Genomic DNA, 22756 nt, shown 5'->3' on the forward strand with positions numbered 1-22756 from the left:
TATCTGCTTCCATTAAGTTGCAATTCATGATTGCATGTTGTAATAGCATATTTATTCAGTTACATTTATTCTTATTTAAAGATTCATTTTGCACTGAAAACTGTAACATATTGTTTGTTGAAAAGTAGTGCAATAAAAATAAGTTTTTTTTCCTAACATAAGGAATAATCGTGATTCCTAATCATGATTGCAATATTGATCAAAATAATCGTAATTATAATTTTTGGCCATAATTGTGCAGCCCTAGTACCCTAATTCCGGCACAGCGAAATGGAAATAAAATGGCGGCCGTTTTTCCTGGATTTAGTAACATACCTACAGTAAGCATGGCTTCTCTGTCCATTCCCACGCTCCCTTGCTTGATGTGTTGAATGTTTAGTTACTCCTTGACCTCCTTTCTCAGTAATCTGTAATAAATGTAGTTTACTTGCCATTATGGAGGATAGGATTAGTAGCTTAGAAGAGTGACATCACTCCATTGAATGAAAGACTTTTGCCAAGGTAGCTAGCCAGCCCCGGTAGACGGTGCCGATCAAGTTAGCTTAGCACGTAGCATTCCCTCGGCTGATTCCCAGCAGCTAGAGAACCAGCGAGGCTGGGTGACTGTTTGATCGGGCGCAATTGAATTATATTTACATACACATACAAACAACAACAATGGCATTTCTTACTGCTTAGGCTCAAACTGTCATGTAGCCCTCTAATATTTGTAATAGTGAAACAACTGGTTGGGAACATGCTTAAGACATCAAATAAGACGTACAAAGGTTTACCTGCTCAAAGAGTGAGACCTGCTGCCCAACTCTCGGGACCGTCTCAGCCATCTTCCCACCACCTGCTCGACCCTGCTGGTCCTGCGGGATGGGGAGCGACTCCTGCCCTGCAGGTCCATTTACCTGAGAAGAGGTCAAGTTTGGTAGACTCACCTATACAATACAGTATCCCGTTATAATCACACTAAAATTGCAAATGCATGTACGCAGTAATTTTATGCTTGATTGCTTCATTACATGCTATCGTCATGAATAGCACGTTATAATAATTACTTTTTGAAATGACTGAAATGATGAATGACTAGGGGGACACTCTAGGCTGTGGTGTATCCCACAGCTGCAGGAAGCAATCTCTAGCAGATGTGCTCTGCTGATGATGAGCATTAGCACCATCCATTAGAGGGAACAAGCGGATAAGGAGGGAAAGGATAGGATGAGTTGCCAATTTACAGAGAGAAAAAAGGGGGACAGAAAATGAAAATATTATGATAACAGCTTGAGGAGGCAAAAGCTTTGGGATGGAAGCGCTAAGTGACACAGCCGATAATGTCTCCAGTGGGATCTTAAGTGTCATAAGCACATTATACATCCATCTGTCTTAAATAACCTCTTTTGCCTTGAACGCTCTTGTTTTTTCCTGGGTTTTTTTCTTAGCCATGACGTTTCCCTTCTGAGGTTAGAACTTGTGTACTAAGGTTACTTGAGATCACACTATTTAGCCACTAGTACAATCCCATGATGATCTTCCAAGCATAATACATATAGATTACCACCAATTGATGCAACAGAAATGAAAACAGAGAAGGAAAATAGCCTCACATTTTCTTGGCTAGGATATTAACGCCGCAATTCCTATTCCTAAACTTCACAGATTTTATTAATATTTCTAGAATAATGATGAAAATCTTGTAGAAATCCTTTGATATGACTTGCCGATGCATCCATTTTCTACACCACTTATTCTCATTAGGTTTGTGGGTAACTGGAGCCTAGACCAGTTGACTTTGGGTGAGAGGCTGGGAACGGCCCTGCGATGGTCGCCAGTCAAGCGCAGGACACAAGAGACAAACAACCGTTCACACTCACATTTACACCCGAGGACAATTGAGTCTTCTTTTGAACCCAAGAAGCATGTTTTCGGAATGTTGAGGAAAGCCAAAGTACAAATGCACACAAGTAAAGGAGAACATGCAAACTCCGAACAGAGATGTTCCAACAGAGATTCAGACATGCTACAGCTAGTACTATTCCACCATGCTGCCAATATGGATCGTTCTCAGACAAATAGAACTTTAAGAACGATGTCTTTGTTGTTGAGGAAATAATGGCTTTTCTTGCATATAAACTTGCAAGATGCCTGATTATTATGATTACTCATTACATCAACAACAGTGCAAGCTTGTCGAAGTCCACAACTGGAGTAACTGGAGGAACATGATTACTCTATGACTGTGAACAGGTTATCACTTGTGTGCATTTCTCCTCTCTGGTGATTGAAAAGATGTCATAAAATCAAGGTTTTATACATACATTTTATTTTGTACTCAGGTGCAATTCTTTCCGTGTGGTCACAGAATTAAGTAATAGCTCAAATAAATATGGCACAAATGTGACACCCTCTACCTTTCACCTTTTTTTTTTAGGTAATGTGAAAAAAGCAGAGGTACCCATCTGTCTATTCTTTTACTGGAGCTTATCTGTGTGTGTGTCACCAATCATCTGAATTAAACCACTGAAAATAACATGTTCACGCACACAAAATTAAGATACAACTTGAGTTGCATCTCATGTTAATAGAATACAATATTGATTTCTGACAGCAGTGGATAATGTTATCAATATTGTATTATTAACAAATACTTTTGGGGGGGAAACACTGTACGATTTGTTAAAACAAGTAACATTTTCTTATGCATTCTGAATGCATAAAAGTCACACTGTTTACAAAGTACTGTATGTCTGCAGGTCCATGGCAAGGGCTTTGTGCGTCACCTGCGCTTAGCCAGATTAGAATGAGCTTCTCCTTAACCTTAGAGGTCTGGTTAGGGCAATGGACTTAGCTAAACATGATCGCAGACACTGTCTGTGGTTCACTACACACTTCCCTCTCACTGTCTGCCCCACTCACTATTTATTGCACATTCTGCTAATAGTCTGATCTTGTCATTTGTCTTTGAAAAAACGCCTACAAATGGTTTGAGATTCATAGACCAGCACACACCTGCTCGCAGCCCTTTCCGTCAGGGCTCCGTGTGGGCGCCACTTAAAGTCCCATCCTGCTTTTTCTCCATCCATCATTCTGCTGTGGGGGGCCAGCCTTCATTACCTAATAACAAAACGCAAAGTCATGAATCCCAGTTTTGGTGCGTACAAAAAGAAACTGGAATTAAAAGGTGACAAAACAATCCTGTACTCAGTCTTACATTCTTTATGTGTACCACCTATCATAACCATTATTAACCCGACTTGGGCAACACTCCAAATACAGTAAATCAGTATTTTAGGATTACCTTTTTTTATTTCTCATTTAGCAGTCATCCAAATCAGACTTTGGGCGTTTCAGTCTCATTCACATTGTGTCTGTAAAACTGATTAGGAATTCAATACTTTGTGAATTTTGTGAACACCTAATTCGAAATGTGGTCTAATTAAGAATAGGCTATCTTAACATAGGCAATCACAATCATACAAACTCCATTTTGAAAGCTCTCTCCCTTTGTAATTACAACACTTACCGCTGCATGCTGCTGCAAAATAGGACCACTTCCCTGCAAACCTCTCAAATGTTTTATGCTTACAAGGAGGGAGAGAGAAAAAGTGGGCAAGTGTAAGAGGGAGCAAGACAGAGAGAGAGAGAGCTGAGTAGAGAGATGAGTGGAGCAGGGGCACACAGTTGGAAGAAGCAGCAACAAACAAAACAGAAAAGAGAAGGCAAATGAAATGACAAACAGCTCAGCAGACTGAAAAGTAAGAAGAGTGGGATAGTCTAGCAAATCAAAGAGGAAAGGAGACAGGGGGGGAAAGGATCAGGAAGTTGGAGAAAGAACAGGAGACAGCGAGGGAGACAGAAAAAAAAAAGTATGATGGTCCTGCCAGGCTGGGCTCTTTGTGCTGTTTCTTGAGTCCCACTTGCCCCAGCTCCAAACACCATCCATATTTAATGAGGACCTCGCAAAGCCCCGGGAAAAGTCCCATCAGCCCAACTGTCAGATACTGACCCGAGATGTTTCTTGCCCGTAACCCTCCCAAGTCAATATTTCTGTTGTCTTTTATTGCTTTGCTTAATAATACTTACGGTGCATTGAAAAAGTGTTCATCCCAAGGCTTCTTTTGTACCTATTTTGTTACATTAGAACCACTAATTAAAATGATTTTTTAATTTGAATTTTATTTCATGGTTCTGCTCTGCACAAAATAATGAAGTGAAACAAATGATAATAATAATAAGGCAGCACGGTGAACGATTGGTTAGCACGTCTGCCTCACAGTTCTGAGGACACGGGTTCAAATCCGGCCTCACCTGTGTGGAGTTTGCATGTTCTCCCTGTGCCTGCGTGGGTTTTCTCGGGGTACGCCAGTTTCCTCCCACATCCCAAAATCATGCATGGTAGGTTAATTGAAAACTCTAAATTGCCCGTAGGTGTGAACGCGAGTGCGAATGGTTGTTTGTTTATGTGTGCCCTGCAATTGGCTGGCAACCAGTTCAGGGTGTACCCCACCTCTCGCCCAGAGTTAGCTGGGATAGGCGCCAGCATGCCCGCGACCCTGTTGAGGATACGCGGTGCGAAAGACGAATGAATGAATGAACGAAAAATACAAAATACATTTCATCACCCCAAGAACACCACTCCCACAGTGAAACACAGTGGTGGCAGCATCATGCTATGGGGATGTTTTCAACAGCAGCCACTGGGAAACTGGTCTGAGTTGCAGAAAACATGGTTGGTGCTAAATATATATAAATATAGTGATATTCTTGAGCAAAAACCAACCAGTCTGTAAGTGACCGTCAAACTTGAAGGAGCTGGAGCAGTTTTGCCTTGAAGGATGAGCAAAATGGATCGGAAATTATTGTTATTAATCGAACAAAATGGGTAAAAAGCCAAGGGGGTTAATACTTTTGCAAGGCACTGTATTTTTTTAACATAATTACCTCGCTACAGTTATTGCCCCTTTTGCAGTTTGCTGATGAGTGTCTAGCTTTTCTTAATATAAATATTAATTGATTTCAATGTTCCTCACAAAGTACCGGAAAATGTTCAACCGACAACATTTTAGTGTTGCTTGAGTCCAGTCGAGTAGGTCCAAAAAAGAAAGAAAGAAAGCGAGTAAGAAAGAAAGAAAGAACACAGGAACACAGTGCATATACTCCCATCCATGCAGTAAGCCCGTGATGCATCCCATTAATATTTGCGGACAAAGACCCGTGCTGTTTGTGACCAAATGTTTTTGGTGAATGTAGGTTTTTTATGGGTTTGATTGTGTTTGTGTTTTGAGTGATTTTGTATGTGGGTGTGTCTCAGTCAAAGGACTGCACGCATCAATAATGGATTAGGATAATGCGGCCGCTTCCCTTCGCCGACAATTTACAAGCATGTCAGCACACAGACTAGGACAGAGATTGAGAGTGGAAGGAGTGAGACATAATAGATGATATTTCAAGCAACATACAAAAACAAAGAAAGAAAGAAAAGGATACGTTGTCCTTACTATGAAATAAAACTTCAATGTTAAGAATACCATGGAATTTTACAAACTCATCAATAAAACTAGATATATCTAATTAACTTAGCCAACATCCTTCAATAAGATAATAATTTCAACCCTAGGTTTCACTGTTAAGGTAGACTAACAAAAGGCATCTGTCAGCAATGTCATACTTGGGGAATTGTAATTTCTATTAGAGCGATTACCAATTGTGTTTTCAAACAGCTTTCCATTGTTTTGAGACTTATTTGGATGGATTGTGGTCATGTACTGATTACTTACTCTTATTTCACCACACTCTTAATATTTGAATGAAGTCATCATAAATTGTACATCCATATGTTTATTTCCAGCTGCTAGTCGAGCCGTAGATTCAGGACCTACAACAGGCACAGGATGCAACTTCGTCTAGTATCTTTACTCTGCTTATACATAATCATATGTTTGAGCTGTGAAAATATATGATGCTCGCTTCAACCATCCAGTGGTTTAAAGCAGCGGTGTCAAACGTACAGCCTGCGGGCCAGAACCAACCCGTCCGGGGGTCCTATCTGCCCCTTGGGGATTGTTCTGTCTTTCAGGCAAGTTTTAGTTCATTTATATATGTAGACTCTTATTTTGAAACTCATGCAATTATTTTGACACACGCACCAAAGAAACGGAAGTGTTGGGACAAGGAGTAGAAAAAAAGATTGCTTCCAATCCATGTATACCACAAGTATATGCTGCTGTCCAGTCACTAAAAGATGTTAATAAATATGTCCCTAGTAGCTTCACAAACACGTTTCAATGAAATTACTTAACAAACAATATATAACCAGTTCAGGGTGTACCCCGCCTCCCACCCGAAGATAGCTGGGATAGGCACGCCCGCGACCCTAGTGAGGATAAGCAGTACGGAAGATGAATGAAGACTACGAAGATGGAGGCTACGGCCCGAACGTGATTGCTTTATTTTTTTCTGTTCCAAGTTGCTGACTAAATATGTTTTTGGGACATGCAAATGGACGTGTGTTGTAAGACCGTTTGAACACCGCTGCTTAACAATGTTATATGTTGCAGACAGGCTGGACAGTCGCATATCATTTCCCCCAAGACACATTGGCAATTGCGCAGGTGTACCTAATTTAGCGACCAGTGAATTTATACGACAGCACGGTGGTCAGTGGACGACTGGTATGCACATCTGATAGAGGTTGTGGTTTCAAATCCTAGGTCCGGGTTTTCTGTGTGGAGTTTGCATGTTCTATCTGTGCCTGTGTAGATTTTCTCTGGGTTCTACATTTTTGTCCCACATTCCAACAACATGAATTGTAGGTTCATTGAAGAGGAAGTGTCACTAGGTGTGAATGTGAGTGTAAAAGGTTATTTCCCCTACGATTGGCTGGCGACCAGTTCAGGGTGTACTCCGCCTCTTGCTCCAGCATACCCACAACCCTAGTGACGATAAGCAGTAAAGAGAATGAATAGATGGATGAATTTCTATGTGAATTTATACACACTATTACTCACGTACGAAGAGATTGAAGCATATATTTGCCCGGTTACAATGTGTTCCGTGACGTGTCTGAAGGGAAATGACGCAGCGATGTCATTATTGCAGCCAGCATGTCCTTACAAGAGTGTGTGTCAAATTTGCGTATGAAAGTTTCAGTATCATTTATAAGAGCGTTTCAGTAGTGTGAATGACAGCATTTCACTTGTCTGTATGACAGTGTTTCAGTCGTGTGCATGGGAGAGTTTCAGTGGTATGTATGAGAGCATTCCAGTATGGTGTATGACAGCCTTCCTGTAAGGTGCATGAGAGAGTATTAGGAGTATGTATGAGAGCTTTTAAGTATTGTGAATGAGAGCGTTTCAGTGGTGTGTATGAGAGCGTTTAAGTCGAGGCTGAGAGCTTTTCAGTTGTGTGTATGAGTGCATTTCAGTAGTGCGCATGAGAGCGTTTAAAAGTAGTGCAAATGAGAGATTTTCACTAGTGTGAATAAGAGTTTCAGTAATGTGTATGAGTGTTTGAGTAGTGTATGATAGTTTCAGTAGTGTATAAGAGTGATTCAGTCATGTGAATGAGAGCTTTTCAACAAGTGTGAGAGCTAATCTTGAATTATGTCCCAAACGGTCCCTCATAATATGCTCTTGACAGTCAATCGTAGTCCAGACAAATAGTGCTAACCATTCCCACTTATATTCACTGCAATGGGCTTATGCCACTGTGCTCCCTCCAATATGAATGCTTCATATTTACACCAACACTGGCAGGTCAAAACATACCCATCTCCATCACAATTTTGCCAATCGATTACAATGCTTCTGTTCTAACTGTGTGTGCCTGTGCATTAACGTTAGAAAAATGTAGATGCAATTTCATGCAAACAGTGACAACGCACAATCAGAGCTTTCATCGGGTATTAAACATAAAGATAAATGCAATTCCATCAAAAATGTATCCGAGCCTAAAAATAACATCATAAATTAATAAAGCTTGGGAAGGCCTTCAGAACTTGGCAGGTCTCCTTTCATCTCATGTGCAAGTCTCAGTGCTCATTTTGATTCCAAATCTGGCCATGACACGTAGACGCCACAGAAACACAAATACACTGCTTGCAGCATAAAAATGTACATAAAAATGTACACACGCCGTTGAGCACATGCAATAGTGATAATGAATCTCTGCTTCAGGGAGACATGATGCAGCAAAATATTCAGAGCAACATAGTCCTATAAAATGCACGTGAGTGTGTGTGCCACTCAGGATTCTGTTGGTCACTCAATAAAACTATTGATTTGTCACTGACTGTGACTTATTTGTGTACTCATCAATTGCTCTAAAGTTGCTGAATAAAGGAGTTGCTTCATTTGAGAGAATGTTTTTTTTTTTTCCCCATCATGCTTTCTCCTCTCAGCAATGAGACACCCTAAGCATTAGCTTCACCTTCCTTATAAACCTCCAGTTCTTTCAGCATCACCCATCTGTCAGACTGTCTCTAAGCTTAGAAATCCCCAAATAAACCTGCCAGACTCCCTATTTCTGTGCATCGCTTTCATCCTATCACCCAGAGGCTCTAAACATGTAAAGTTGAGCACTGGAGCAGTGGCAGCTCTTTCTTGCCTCCCTGAGTTGTATTTGACTTAATCACTGTATAAAACGTGAATGGTACTGTATTTCTTGATGGTGGAAGGTCTGTGGTAGATTAGCAGTAGACTTGAGTGTGACCAGTAATACACACAGTTATATACAATACCCACACAATGAATTGTCAGTGAGTTGTTGCTGGGGTACCCTCAAAGGAAACTGCTCCTCTTGCTCTGGCACTTTTCCAGTTTGGAAACAATCCTAAAATGTATTGTTGTTTTATGTTTACCAATTGTTAATGTAAAATCTCCAGCAATAAGCTCCGTGTGATGATTATGTGCACTAGAAGCGAGACAGAATTTCTGACAGATGCAGGCAACACTTCAAAAGAAACACGCAATTATTATTATTATTTTTTTTTTTGATTGCAAAATCTATTGCAGTTTCCTAATGTCTAGCTGTTATTCAAGTCTTGTTAATGAGAGTTAAAGACCTTACCGAGCGGGTTTGTGTTTCTAATCCCCTCCAGGGAGCGTCGGGGGTGGAGGTGGTGCGGGGTTCACACTGTCCCGGACGTGGAATTATAGCGTCCGCAAAATAAAGACAAGCACAATTACAAAAGAAAACCGCGGATTTTACGGTCTGTGACAGAAGCCCTCCATGTTCACCCAAGTGATGCGTTATATCCACAACGGGGGAGCGCGCACGATGCTGAAAGGTGAGGCGCGTGCACATTATACAGTAATCCCCCACCCCCCTCTCTCTCTCTCTCTCTCTCTCGCGCCCGCGCTCTCTCTCCCTCCCTCTCCCTCCCTCTCTCTGTACACTGGGGCGCTGGGGCTTTTCTAGACCCAAGAAGGAACAGTTAGGACCTCTCACCAAATAATAATAAAAATAAAAAAAATAAAAAAAATAAAATAAAAAAGACAGACGATGAAGAAGCAATCTTTTATTAAATAACTGACATAAAATAACAAACAATTTAACTGCCAAAACTCAAAGCAAGCGAAGAAAACAGCATAATATAATTGGTCCACTTGCTTTACTATGTTCATGCAGGCAGATAACAAGTGCTCCCAAATTTCCAGACTACAGACGAGGCATGGCGAGGATAGCTATTCATTTTTCATTATGGCAATATATTCAGAGTTTGTTGATCCCGCAGACGGTCAGACGGGCTACTACTGCTGCGTAGTACCACTCCACCAACAATGCAAGTAAAGAATTGTGAGAGCCACAAACCGTCTTACATTGGATATCTGTATGGGATCATAAACTGCCATTTGCAGTAACAACTGAAGAGTTCAAATGCAAATGCCATCAAGCGCCATTTTGACAAAAAAACAAGCAAACAACAAAAGCCACATCTACTATCGGAATGGCTATCACGGCATTGTTCATGGTGCATTTCCTAACATTGCCAAACTAAACAATTCTTATGTAAACTCATTGAACATAAACCACCAAGCTCCATACCCATTTTCGGGTGGAGAAAGGTGTCGGGTGTGTTTTGTGAATCTCTGCTAGGATGAAGAGCAAACTTTAAAACAGTGGTGAGGCCAGCCATGATGTACGGATTAGAGACAGTGGCACTGAAGAGACGACAGGAAGCAGAGCTGGAGGTGGCGGAAATGAAGATGTTGAGGTTCTCTCTAGGAGTGACCAGGTTGGATAAGATTAGAAATGAGTTTATCAGAGAGACAGCCAAGGTTAGATGTTTTGGAGACAAAGTCAGAGAGAGCAGACTTCAATGGTTTGGACACATCCAGAGGAGAGAGAGTGTGTATATTGGTAGAAGGATGATGAGGATGGAGCTGCCAGGCAAGAGAGCGAGAGGAAGACCAAAGAGAAGGTTGATGGATGTCGCGAGGGAAGACATGAGGGCAGTTGGTGTTCGAGAGGAGGATGCATACATGGAAAAGGATGACGCGCTGTGGTGACCCCTAACGGGACAAGCTAAAAGGAAAAGAACAAGAACAGACCGTCATCTCCATTTCAGCCAATCACGGGCCCATACGTATTTACGTCATCATGAACTTGTCACTCGTCACGTACGTCCTCAAACATGGCTGTGGCCGTTGTTTCTCGTTGACTCCCTGCTAATGTAGCTTGAATTGTGCTTGAACGTGAGCATAAAATATAATTCCATGAAAAAGTCTAAGAGAAGATGTCTTGAAACTCATCGGTCGCGCTCGTCGATGCCAAGACTCTCCATGGTAGTAATCTCCTCACTGGCAATTGCAAACTTGGCAGAGTCAAGTCTGGTCCGCGTTCTATTTTTCTGACAGCTGCAAAAGCTGTCACTTGACTGTGTTGTACATTCCGGTATGTGGAGGAGCCTCCAGTCGCTCTGCCTGTCGTTAAGGCATCTAGCGCAGCCAATACGTGGAAATACTTTGTAATGTCCTGTGTAATTCCTCTCAGTTGGACAGTTGTAATTCCTCTCAGTTGGACAGTTGGTTTCAGCACTTTGATGTGCTGAAACCAGGGGCGAGGGTTGTCCTGTCAAAAGTCAGGCAGTTGTCACATAGATCGCACCGACAGTTGCCGCTTTGTTGGAATTCAGCAACACAGGCACTGCCGGGCAATTGTTATGTAACCTTCGTTGTTTGACATAACGCTCATGTCGGGGTCACTGCTGTGGAAATGTTGTTGTACAATTTGAAATGACATCACGTATATTGCCGAATCAAAAAAACTCGCAGTTTTGGTTCTGCGGGATCTCAAATGCCGCCTTCAATACAGTAGATCACAACATTTGATTAAAAAGACTGATACCTGGTTGGCCTCCCTGATACTGTTTTGAGATGAGAATACATTACACTAGTTTTAAGATCGCTACATTGGTTCCCTCTGTGCTTTAGGATCGATTTTAAGGTTCTTTTACTCGTTTTTAAATGTCTTAATGGTCTTGGGCCATCATATCTAGCCGATATACTTTCATCATATCAACCCTCGTGAGCCCTTAAGTCCTCTGGCACCAGCCTTTTTATTATTTCAATGGCTAGAACAAAAACTTACGGAGAGGCTGTGTTCAGTCTGTTGAAGCTTTTAAAAGGAGGCTCAAGACTCACTTATTTGGTTTAGCTTTTAACTGATTTCTTAATTATTTATTTCGTTTATTTATTACTTATTTATCCATGTATCCATTCATTAGGTTTGTTATCTTTATACTATTTTATTGTATTAGTGTCTTTCAGTTTTTTTACCCTGTACATTTGTGTTTTAGTCTTCTTAACCTTTTAAGTATAAATCCAGTGTCTCCTCATGGGAGCTTCCATGCTGGGACGTGTGTTCAGTCTACCCACGGGGAGGCCATTCTGCAGTTTCCCCGTTGCCCGGGTGACAGGGGGGCTCTGAACAATGCGGGGGAGTCCATCTCAGTCTTCCCAGGTCATGGTGGTCTTTGCAGTGACATCCTCTGTGGGCCACGGCACCTGTCGGCGTGGATGGCTCCCACAGGTTTTTCTTTCATCACCTGGATCCTCAGTGCCTTGCCATGGGCACTATTAACTTGTGTATGTGGGGGTTTGCATGTTCACGTGGGTGTGTTTTGCGTTTAAATGTGGGGGTGGATATACTTCTTGCATTATACACAGAAGCTTTCCAAAAAATGTGATTATCATGGCAAGGTTTATTTATTTCCATAATTCATAATTATGGAAATACATTTTTTTTTCTTGTTGTTGCCGCTCTCCTAACTTTTTTAGAACATGTTGCAGGCATCAAATTCAAAATGAGAGAATATTCGCAAAAAAAAAAACCAACGACGACGTTCATCAGTTCAAACATTAAATATCTTGTCTTTGTAGCGTATTCCCTTGAATATATGTTGAAAAGTATTTGAAAACCAATGTATTCTCTTTTTATTTATGTTTTACACAACGTTCCAACTTCATTGTAATTGGGGTTTGCAGATCAAATACACCCTCTGTTCCATCTTTTGACATTTTATTAACCACAGTCTTGGAAAACAAGCCAGTATAGCTAATAGTGTCATGAATTAAGTCATACTTCATCGTTACTTTATGGTAAATGTATTAAACCCCTGCTGTTTGAAAATTGCTGTTAGAAACGAGCCGGTACTTTTGCACAGGTATTTGTAATTTATCATTGTGATGTACTGATTGGCCACAAGATGTCAATGTTGAACAAAGATACCATTGCCGTCATTCAGTTTGGCTCGTCCCTTTCATGTCCTCGTTTCTCATCTGATGGGACATGCTTGTGTCACATGCAGCTTTGTAGTATGACTTCACCCTCAATCTGGCCTTTATTCGTAATAACATTACCACACATCCACTTCCAGTCAAGCCCATTTACCCTCTCCGGGAAGCTTTCATAAGATGCAGGTCTAATTGATTGATTGTTTTGGTCGTGGAAACCCCCCATCCACTCTGTGGTCTTTTTCTTATCTCTAAACTTGACCGTCAGCTGGTGGACATAATTTAGCATTCAGGATTTGTTTCTATTTTTGGCTTGTTGAGTGTTTTGTGTACAAACAGTTTGTCTCCGTATAGTGAGAGTATAGTGGAAGTGTGCCGGTGAACAGTGGAAGCCTTTTGTTGTGCTGAGATGCAAATAGTAATCACATTGGTTGTGAAAATGACCAGCATTATCCCAAACAACTAAACAAGAACCATCTATCATACAAACACATGACCCCCAAAAAAGACGACACAAACAGCAGAACAGTGTAATAGTGGTTACCATGTCTGCCTCACAGTTCTGAGGACTGGGGGTTCAAATCTCAGCTCTGAGCTTACTCGCACATTCCAAAATGATGCCATGATTGGGACAGGTCGTTTGGCTATATGTGCCATGCGATTGGCTGGTGACCAGTCCAGGGTACAGAGGTGGGAGTAAATCACATATGTGCAAGTCACAAGCAAGTCTCAAGTCCTAACCTTCATTTTTAAAGCAAGTCCCAAGTCAAGTCGAGTCACCACTAAATTTCAAGCAAGTCAAGTCGTAAATTAAGTCACACAATCTGGCTCAGTCACAACATATATTGTATTGGAGGTATATGGTTTTTCACAAAACACAACATCAAAAAGCACATTTACACCTCTTGATGAATGTATAGATACTTCTATTATTAAGAATAATACCTATGTTATGTTAAATTTCTTCTAGGCAGCACGGTGACCGACTGGTTAGAGCATCTGCCTCACAGTTCTGAGGACCTGGGTTCATTCCCTGGCCCCGCCTGTGTGGAGTTTGCATGTTCTCCCCGTGCCTGCGTGGGTTTTCTCCAGGTACTCCGGTTTCCTCCCACATCCCAAAGACATGCGTGGTAGGTTAATCGAAGACTCTAAATTTCCCGTAGGTGTGAATGTGAGTGCGGATGGTTGTTTGTTTGTATGTGCCCTGCGATTGGCTGGCAACCAATTCAGGGCGTCCCGCGCCTCCTGCCCGAAGATAGCTGGGATAGGCTCCAGCATTCACAATTGCCGTTATTTAATGGTATATAGTCCACATTCCAGTCTCCGAATTGCCTCTCACTTTATTGTCTTCTGAATTAAATGCATAACTGATTTGAAGGGAAGTTAATGTTTGACCAATCAGCTGCGATAGGTTTCAGCTCACGTGACCCTAATGAAAACAAGTGGTCCAGAAAATGGATGGATCCCAAATTACTCAAAGTAAACAACCCAGCAGTCACTTCGACAAATTGTTCAACTTAACAGGTGAAGCTGAACATCTTGAAAAGTACGGTATTTTCTTTGGAATTGAATTGATCTAATGCATTGTTTTACAGTTGATCTGCATTCACATTCATCAAGCTATTAATGCTAAAAATGGAATTTTCCAACTTCTGGTGACAAACTAAACAAATGACTTGACCATACCTTAAAAAAAAAAAAAAAAAAAAAAAAAAAAAAAAAAAAAGCTCTGGCATATTGTTTCCTCTTGTCATATTATTTATTACCATGTGACACTTTAGTAGGTGGATTCATTTCAAATTTTGCAGGCTCCTTTGGGGGCAGCATTTGAATTGTCTTTCTGACAAACAATCCCATTCCCGCTTTGTTTGGCTCTGCTCGACAAGCTTCCTCTCTTATGATAAAAACCTCTTGATTTTCAAAGAGAGCAGATCTACCCCGAGAAGCTAAAATTTGTCTTTCAATGCTGTCCTAAGGAGGGGAGTTGTTTTTGTTTCATGGCTGACATAAAAGGGAAACAGAATATCTTCTGTCATTAGCCTTATTACCTTCATTAGTGCAGTATGGATGAACTTCAAATGACTGGCTTCCAGTTATTTGCGTTACCATAGAAGCAACAGGAGTACTTTTTCATGTTCTGTGTTGGAGACTGTTGAACTGCGAATGAAACTGGTTGAAATTGAAGACAGTCAATACTTTGCAGTTCTCACCACTAGATGGTATAGCCACTCAAGGAAGTGTCAGAGGAAATGAAAGGAAAATATATATTCAGATACAATGTGTGTGTTATAGTGTTTTTACTAACATGTCCTATAGCTCTGAAATGTATATTCAAACAGACAAGAAATGTACTTAGTCAATCCTATTTAGGCTGAAAAAATAAATATATATATATATATATAAAAAAAAACATTCAACAACTAAACCTTTGACTGTAATAATCCAGCAGTACATAAAACATTGTCATACGGCATATACAGCCTATGGATTTTAATAGGCACAGATAAATAAGAAATCCCACAGTCCTGGGTATGACATTAAACTGCATCCAGACAGAATGGAAAGGTTGTGATAAAGTCTCACAAACTGCCAGCAAAAGATTGATATTACCCACTCTGTGAGTGGATGGTGATCAGCGCCATAAAACCTATGTCCCTGGGGTATAGGTATACGGACAACAAACTTGCTGCCTTGTGAGTAGGTCTTGGATGACTAAAGACTCGTCCCACTGCTGAAACTGTGGTTGGTGTCAGGAAGGGTATGCAACCATCAAATTATGTCCCAGTCAAATATCCTGACGATAAAGACAAGCGCAGCCAACCCTGCAGTTTAGGGGGAAAAGGTGTAGGAAAAGCCATAGTAGTAGTAGTAGAAGAAGAAGAAGAAGGAAAATGTCAATCACTCTGCTGTCATAGTATCACCCAAAATGTATAACGCACTTATGTACTGGTGTACAGCAATTTCAGTTTCTCCAATGAGAAAATGAATAAAGATACTAACGTGATTTGAGGGTTGACTGTTTAAAGCACCCACGTGACTTCAGAATCATTGGGTCCCTGACATTGAGGATGAGAATTAAAGTTCAGGCAAGAATTTGGCTGAAATTTGGATGACAGGTGGGCATGAAAACCAAATTAAACTTGACATGGTTCCTTGTATCTCTATCAGGGAACTCCACCCACTGTGCAGTAGATGGTGGATAAGCGCAGCAGGTCTGATTTGGTTTGAACTCGTCTTTTATTCATTCCATCACTTCCAGTACCCACACCTCCACTATGGCCCGGTTTCTCCTGGCAGGCATTTATCTCACTCCCTAATCGGCTGCAGACGTGAGGCTTTGCCATTCCCCATAGGGCTTTGCATGGGATATGGCCAAGTTACAGAGGAAATGCAGACGTACTTGCGTTTAACAATAGGATAGAGATAAATAAGTTATAGAGAGCTCAGTGTGTCTTTAGATGTCTTCTGCTTTGACCTTAAAACCATTCATACTTCTGTGAGGAGACTACAGTCATATGTCAGCACACTGAACATCCACAACCATCTGAGCTGAGCATCAAATAAACATAAGCACATTTATACCCTGAGTGAGACAATTTATTATTTTCTTTTCATTAAAGTGATAACAATACATAAAATGACATTCTCAAAACCTGAACAATCCATTTCAATGATGGTCATGAAGGAGGGGGAGCAGCTGCAGTCGGAACTCAGCCCTGGAATAGTTTGCTTGCAGCTCTAATCAGGCCATGGTGTCAAGCTGGCGTCTTCCGAGAGAAGCTGGCTGGACACATCAACCACATTAAAAGCAGAGTGAAATTTGAAAACGCCGGTCACGTTGTTTGTGTCAAATTTCTGGCAGCACTGGATCAATGGTTTCGCACGTCTTGGTCATTATTGTTCATGTCAGTGATAAATCTCAGCAGAGAGTCTAAAAACGATCAAATAACCTTTGATAATTTGAACAGAATATCAGAGATCAAACTAAGTTTTATGTTCAGCATAGATAATATTTCGCATGAGACAGACGTTTCATTTGGACTTGAATGTTTGAAACGTTCTCTGTCTCCTTTAAGTTTGAGTATGGCGTTTAAAATACAGAATTTGTGGGCCCAAGTCCTTGAAAATCCGGTATACCTTTTGGTTTTGCTCTTGTTCGCTATCTTTTCTGGCTAATTATTTCGCAAAGCAGAAAATTATACATTGTGGCTCCTTTGACAAAAAGAACCAGGTATGTTTGACTATCTTGTCAATCAAATAATTCCCCACTGCCCTCTCCCGTTTCCCGATGCTACCCACAATCACTAGGAGCAGGAAATCGATCATAACACATCCAGTGCTGCCGAAAACAAATTTAGGGAGAAATTCCATAGTGTTCCCAGAAACACCTGACACAGACGCACGGGTGACCTGGCTCTGTTAGTAGAGTGAATGTCTTTCAAAGGAAAGGGTGCTGAATGTTTTTGTTGATGATTTTTTTCAATACTAAGTAGTATTGTATAGTATTGATTGACTGACTACAATTCATTACACTGTTCTCATTGTGACTGTCAACAAAATTTCAATCAAGGAGACCTATTGTGCATTTTCTAAAACATTTCCCAGGTGTCTTAGTAACATGTCTCGGACATGCTTTCGTCAACATACTCAAAGGATCAATAATTCTAGCATACTATACACACACCCTATTATTTCTCTTGCTGAAATTAGCCTCTGTAAAGGGCCTTGTCTCATGCAAGGGAGCCAGTCGTCATCCTAACCCACATGCTGAGGGGCCGGCGATTTGTTTCCATGACAGCGGCGCAGAGCTGGGGGTGGCCGCACTTAGAGCCCTGAATTTAAAATAGCAACTTCAACCGTCCAATTGCAATTACTGTGCAAACTTGTATATGTGGACACATGCAGTGACTCATGGCCTAGCACAAATATGCATCTAACCCCATGGAGCAATCAAGTGCTGCTTATCAGACTCTCAAGCTCTTAGCTAACACTAATCTGTGCAGTCAACAAAATATATTGCAGATAGGCTTACCTTATGACTTTGATGTGGTGTTTTACTCCTCCGCATTCAGACTGCAAATGAATGGTGCTGCAAAACCACCAAAGGCTAGATATAAGGTTTATCTAAATACTTCAGACCTGTTTCATTTCTAATTTTCAAGCAAAATTGTACTGCTAAAGTCATGCAAATATGAACAATATTTGCGTGACTTTAGCAGTACATTCCAAACCATCACATGAAATGATTAACTTTCTTGAATTGAGGCCTCGATGGGCTATCACAGGATAATTTCAACAGCCTCTCTTCTGTCCAGACTGTCAGGATATTTGCCGTTACAGCTGATGTAAAGGGATCGCGCACCCATGCACGGTAGCAGAAATATGAGCTAAAGTGCTATGTAGGTGTTGATACTAGTGATGTGACGACCTTCCTTAAGGTAGCAAAAGACCAATAGAATAACTACACTTACTATTTCCACTATTATTATGATTTGCATCAATATTTTTTCAAATATGTACATTTGATATGTATACACACACACGCACACATGCACACACACACACAAAATCACATTCACAAATGTATGTTTCTTCGTATATTTGTTCCACTGTAATATGTAATATGATATTGTTTCACAATTTAAAAACACACCGCATCTACCACATTTGTGGTAAATTGCATCATGTGTTACATCTTATCTGGTTTAGGTTTTAAATTACAAGATGATGTGGACCGACTTAAATTTGTAGCTACTGTGCTAGCAAGCTGAATGCATGTCTGGGTGGCTTGCAAAATGATTGATGCAAGCTCGCGTAGCCTGACAAATATACAATATGAGATGCCACTATTAGGTCAGGATCTATTAGCCCACATGTCATGTAAGTGAGATTTATTGGCAGAGATAACTTCTATGGGCACTGTGGTTCCCATATACATTGTTATCATTGCACATCGTTGTGCACTGGCATGTTTCCAAACATTCCCAGATACAACAAGTGTCATATACAGTTATAACCACCATCATGTAGCACATTTCAAGTGACTAACGGTGTAGTGGTTAACTCGCCTGACTTCTGTGCAGGATGAGTTAAGTTCGTGATAAATGACGATGTGAATGTGAATGGTTGTATGTCTGTATACAGCCTATGCTCTTTGATTGACTGCCGACCAGTCCAGGATGTATGTACTTTACCAATCGGCTGAAGTCAGCTGGAATAGGCTCCAGCGAAACACAACCCTGAACAGGATAAGCGGTCAAGAAAATGGATGGATGCTATATCGTATTTGCACAACCAGATGATAGGGGCCGTTAATGTTGTCAATTTATAGTCATCCCAGTTGTCTGTTTGAAGGAAGGAAATGATTAGTTTACTTGTTCTTCACAGTATTTACAGAGCTCTCAGCTACACACCACTGCTAACCAAACTAGGTTGTAAGGTACCAAGCCCAACTTTGCCCTGTGCAACTGTAGCTGTACTATAAATTACAGCCACCACCTGTTTTGTTTCTTTTTTTTTTTTGCCAGGACTAGAATAAGGAGGATGTTTATTTGCTCAAGCGGATGACGCATCCGGCAACTGATTGAGATGGGGTGTCTTTAGAATAGAGGCCACTATTTGAAGAATATCTACAGTATTAAGAGCCAATCATGTAAGAGCCAACTAACAATCTAACTGAAGTGGAAGAAAACTCTTTCTGGGCTTTGTTTCTAACTTTGGCAGAAGGTTGGCACGGGTACAGTATGTGATGCTCATGGTCTTTCTGGACTGTTTTACAAATACTCTTCATCAGTGTCTTTTGTAAAGTAGACTGGGTCTCCATTTGTGTGCCAGAACAGCCAGATGGCCAGTCTGAGTCTGGCTACAGCATTGTATTTGTTCCCCTTAATATATGTTACATCTGATTCACTGACACTGACCTACATGCCAGTGAGCGGTCTGGAATATTTTTCTATACACAAGTCAGACAAAAGACTATATGACCAACTTTGATGATAATGTTGGCAGTTTGTCTTTTGATAGAGCAGCAAAAAGTGGCCTTTAATGTTGTCAAGCCTATGATTTGTATCTTAAAATTCAACACAGAGTACAACTTGGCATAAAACATTTTCCCCCTCTGTTTCTTATTAACACTGTGTTGTGTTGGGTTTAATTAACTTAATTTCCTTCAATGGGCAAATGCTGCTCTGCCATATACTATATTTTGAATGAGCTGTGCTGAACAACATTGTTAAGCTACATTTAATGGAGAATAGCTTGCAGCTTAGCTCACAAAATTTTCCAAATAGCTTGCCCAAGACTGACTAGCATCATTTTGAAGGTGTAGAGGATACAGACAGACATCACACACTCTCTTTCTCGCTCTCTCTGTGTACATATAAAGCAATTGCTCAGTATTTGTTGGCTGTTTGTAAATTCTTGTGCACCCGCGCTACATTTGCTCAAATCCTGCAGTGTTTGGGGGCTTATAGCCCCCTCCATAAAACCTAGTGACGCCCCTGCCTATTAAACTTTAATATTTTAGGGAGCGGCGGCACGGTGGCCGACTGGTTAGAGCGTCAGCCTCACAGTTCTGAGGACCCGGGTTCAATCCCCGGTCCCGCCTGTGTGGAGTTTGCATGTTCTCCCCGTGCCTGCGTGGGTTTTCTCCGGGCACTCCGGTTTCCTCCCACATCCCAAAAACATGCATTAATTGGAGACTCTAAATTGCCCGTAGGTGTGAATGTGAGTGCGAATGGTTGTTTGTTTGTATGTGCCCTGCGATTGGCTGGCAACCAGTTCAGGGTGTACCCCGCCTCCTGCCCGATAACAGCTGGGATAGGCTCCAGCACGCCCGCGACCCTAGTGAGGAGAAGCGGCTCAGAAAATGGATTTTAGGGAGTTAACCTTTGAGGATCACATTACAAAACCATATGATTATTACATTGAGCGAATCAGAAGAAACCTTATTTCATTTGATATTTAGATTTTCATTAATTTTCTACCTTTTATAGAAATTAACACGCAACTCATTGTTTCTGATTTTGCAAATAGCTTTTATTCTAAGTTGGGTAGTCTTACAAAGTGCCATTGTTGGACCCTTAAAGAGTTGTGCAACATTAAAGAGGAAGTAGTGGTAGCAGGTGGTGTACTTGAGGAAGAGGATCTCCCTGTGGTCCCTTTCAGGCCGGCGAGAGGCCTGAGACAGGTGGTCAACTCTTTTAATGTTGCTAGGCTTTTAATCTGGGTGTGCGGCTCTATAACAAGGCATACTGTACACTGAATAAGAACTTGGGTTACTGGAAAATCTGTGACAGAACTTTTGCTGCTGCTGGTTGTTTCATGGAGTGCCACCCTGCTCATTCTTGCAGTCATAGCTCTTAGTGCCTAGTACGGCTTCTTAATCCTTCTATGACATACTGTATGTATTGCTCTTTCTGTTCTTGACACGTGATGCTCAAGCATTGAGAAACACTATTCCACCTGTCCCCAACAACTGCCGCATCGCTTTCTTTATCCCTCTTTGTGCTAACTTCAATTTAGGGGAAGACCACAATGTGTTGTTTCATTTTGTCATGTAAACAACCAACAACAGTTTAGGACTAAGAAAAATTTGAAAAAACTAAGAGAAATTGCAAAAACATCAGTTTCCACAGGAGTTGGCCCCTGTTCCATGGTGCTGGACGAATTGTATTATGACTTTCATATAAAGAACTGTCAATATGAGCATTTGTTTCTTGTTCGTGTATGAGGGTGGAACATGCCAGACGTGTTAGGCAGGCAGATTGGTAGCTTCTGCTGTGATGCAATCACTGTTCTGGCATGTTGCAGTGATGAATGAGCTGTGCCAAGACAAAGGTCTAAACCAGCGGTACTCAAATACAAATTCGAAAGGGCGATAAATAAATTTTTCAAAGCGTTAAGGGTCCGTTTATCAAGGTTGGCCAAGCCACATGCAAAAAGACTAATATTCAAAACGAAATGTCATTTTCATTTAAAACAACGATGAATCCAAAACAAATACATTAGGAGGGGTGGAAGAACAATTTATTTATAAATATAAACACAAAAGAACCACAATAAAGAAGGAAATACATAGAGTATGGGGGCTTAACACTTTCAGTGTGAGAAATAAGAACCAAATAATGACTAGTAAGTGAAGCCAAAAATAATCAATAACAATAATCAAAATCAAGTACACTTACAAAATATATAAAGAACACTTAAGTTAGCAATATTTACACAGTTAACATATCACTTACTGTTTTATGCTCTTACTCTGAAAGACAAAATGCACCACTTCCGGTAGCGGAAGTACATAGCTTACTTAGCAATCGATATGCGTAAATTTCACTAATAAACATCATGTAAAACACTCTAACAAAGGATTTTGGTGTAACAAGTCATGGTAAAAAGACTGACTGAATTGCACACTTTGCTTCCGGCCACCTTGACGCCACTGCCCAAGCACATGCCACATGAATTGGCCACTCAAATAACATATCTAAATGAACACCAAAGCAGTAAATAGTTAAGGCACTTACATTATAGAGATGAACATATTTTCCCTCATAACTACTTTGGGGGCTTTTTATGCAGGTTGCCTATGCATCATTTCCATGGACACAAGTCCCGGTATGCAAGTGCTGACCCAACCAAAACACGTTTTCATTTAGGGTGCACCTGCCATGCAGCAAGTGGCCACCTCGTGCACCCGCAGCCTCACATACGCAATGAATGGCTGGTCTGCTGTGCACTGATCTTGGAAAGCACTGCAACAGATTGGGATTAGCTGGTTATTTAAGTCTTAAATAAGCAGCCAACCCCATAGAGTTATAAAGGTTCTATTCAGAATCAGAGACCAGTGATGCCGGTAACACATTACTCCAAAATACAGCCATTTTGAGTAACGAGTAAAGTAATGAGTTACTTTTATTGGGAAAGTAATTAGACTACACTTACGACTTCAAAACACAAGGGGGGGGGGGGGGCACAAGCCAGTGCAAACTGTAGGCCGGTCCCAAGCCTGGGTAAATGCAGAGGTTTGCTTCAGGAAG

General features: G+C 41.0%; 1 protein-coding gene across 2 annotated transcripts in view; it reads right to left on the bottom strand.

The window, feature by feature from the left end:
* The window catches only part of LOC133404264 (FERM and PDZ domain-containing protein 1), a 28349-nt gene extending 19090 nt beyond the window's left edge, over positions 1-9259 (bottom strand). For both annotated transcript variants that reach the window (XM_061679994.1, XM_061679993.1), the window contains exons 1-3: positions 9052-9259; positions 2995-3099; positions 774-896 (exon numbers count right to left, since the gene is read on the bottom strand). In XM_061679994.1, the coding sequence (XP_061535978.1) occupies positions 774-892 (119 nt within the window). In that variant the 5' untranslated portion in view covers positions 893-896; positions 2995-3099; positions 9052-9259. The remainder of the gene's footprint in view (positions 1-773; positions 897-2994; positions 3100-9051) is intronic.
* Between the last annotated feature and the right edge of the window lie 13497 nt (positions 9260-22756).

Source organism: Phycodurus eques, chromosome 6, assembly GCF_024500275.1.
Source record: "Phycodurus eques isolate BA_2022a chromosome 6, UOR_Pequ_1.1, whole genome shotgun sequence".
NCBI classification, from domain to species: domain Eukaryota; kingdom Metazoa; phylum Chordata; class Actinopteri; order Syngnathiformes; family Syngnathidae; genus Phycodurus; species Phycodurus eques.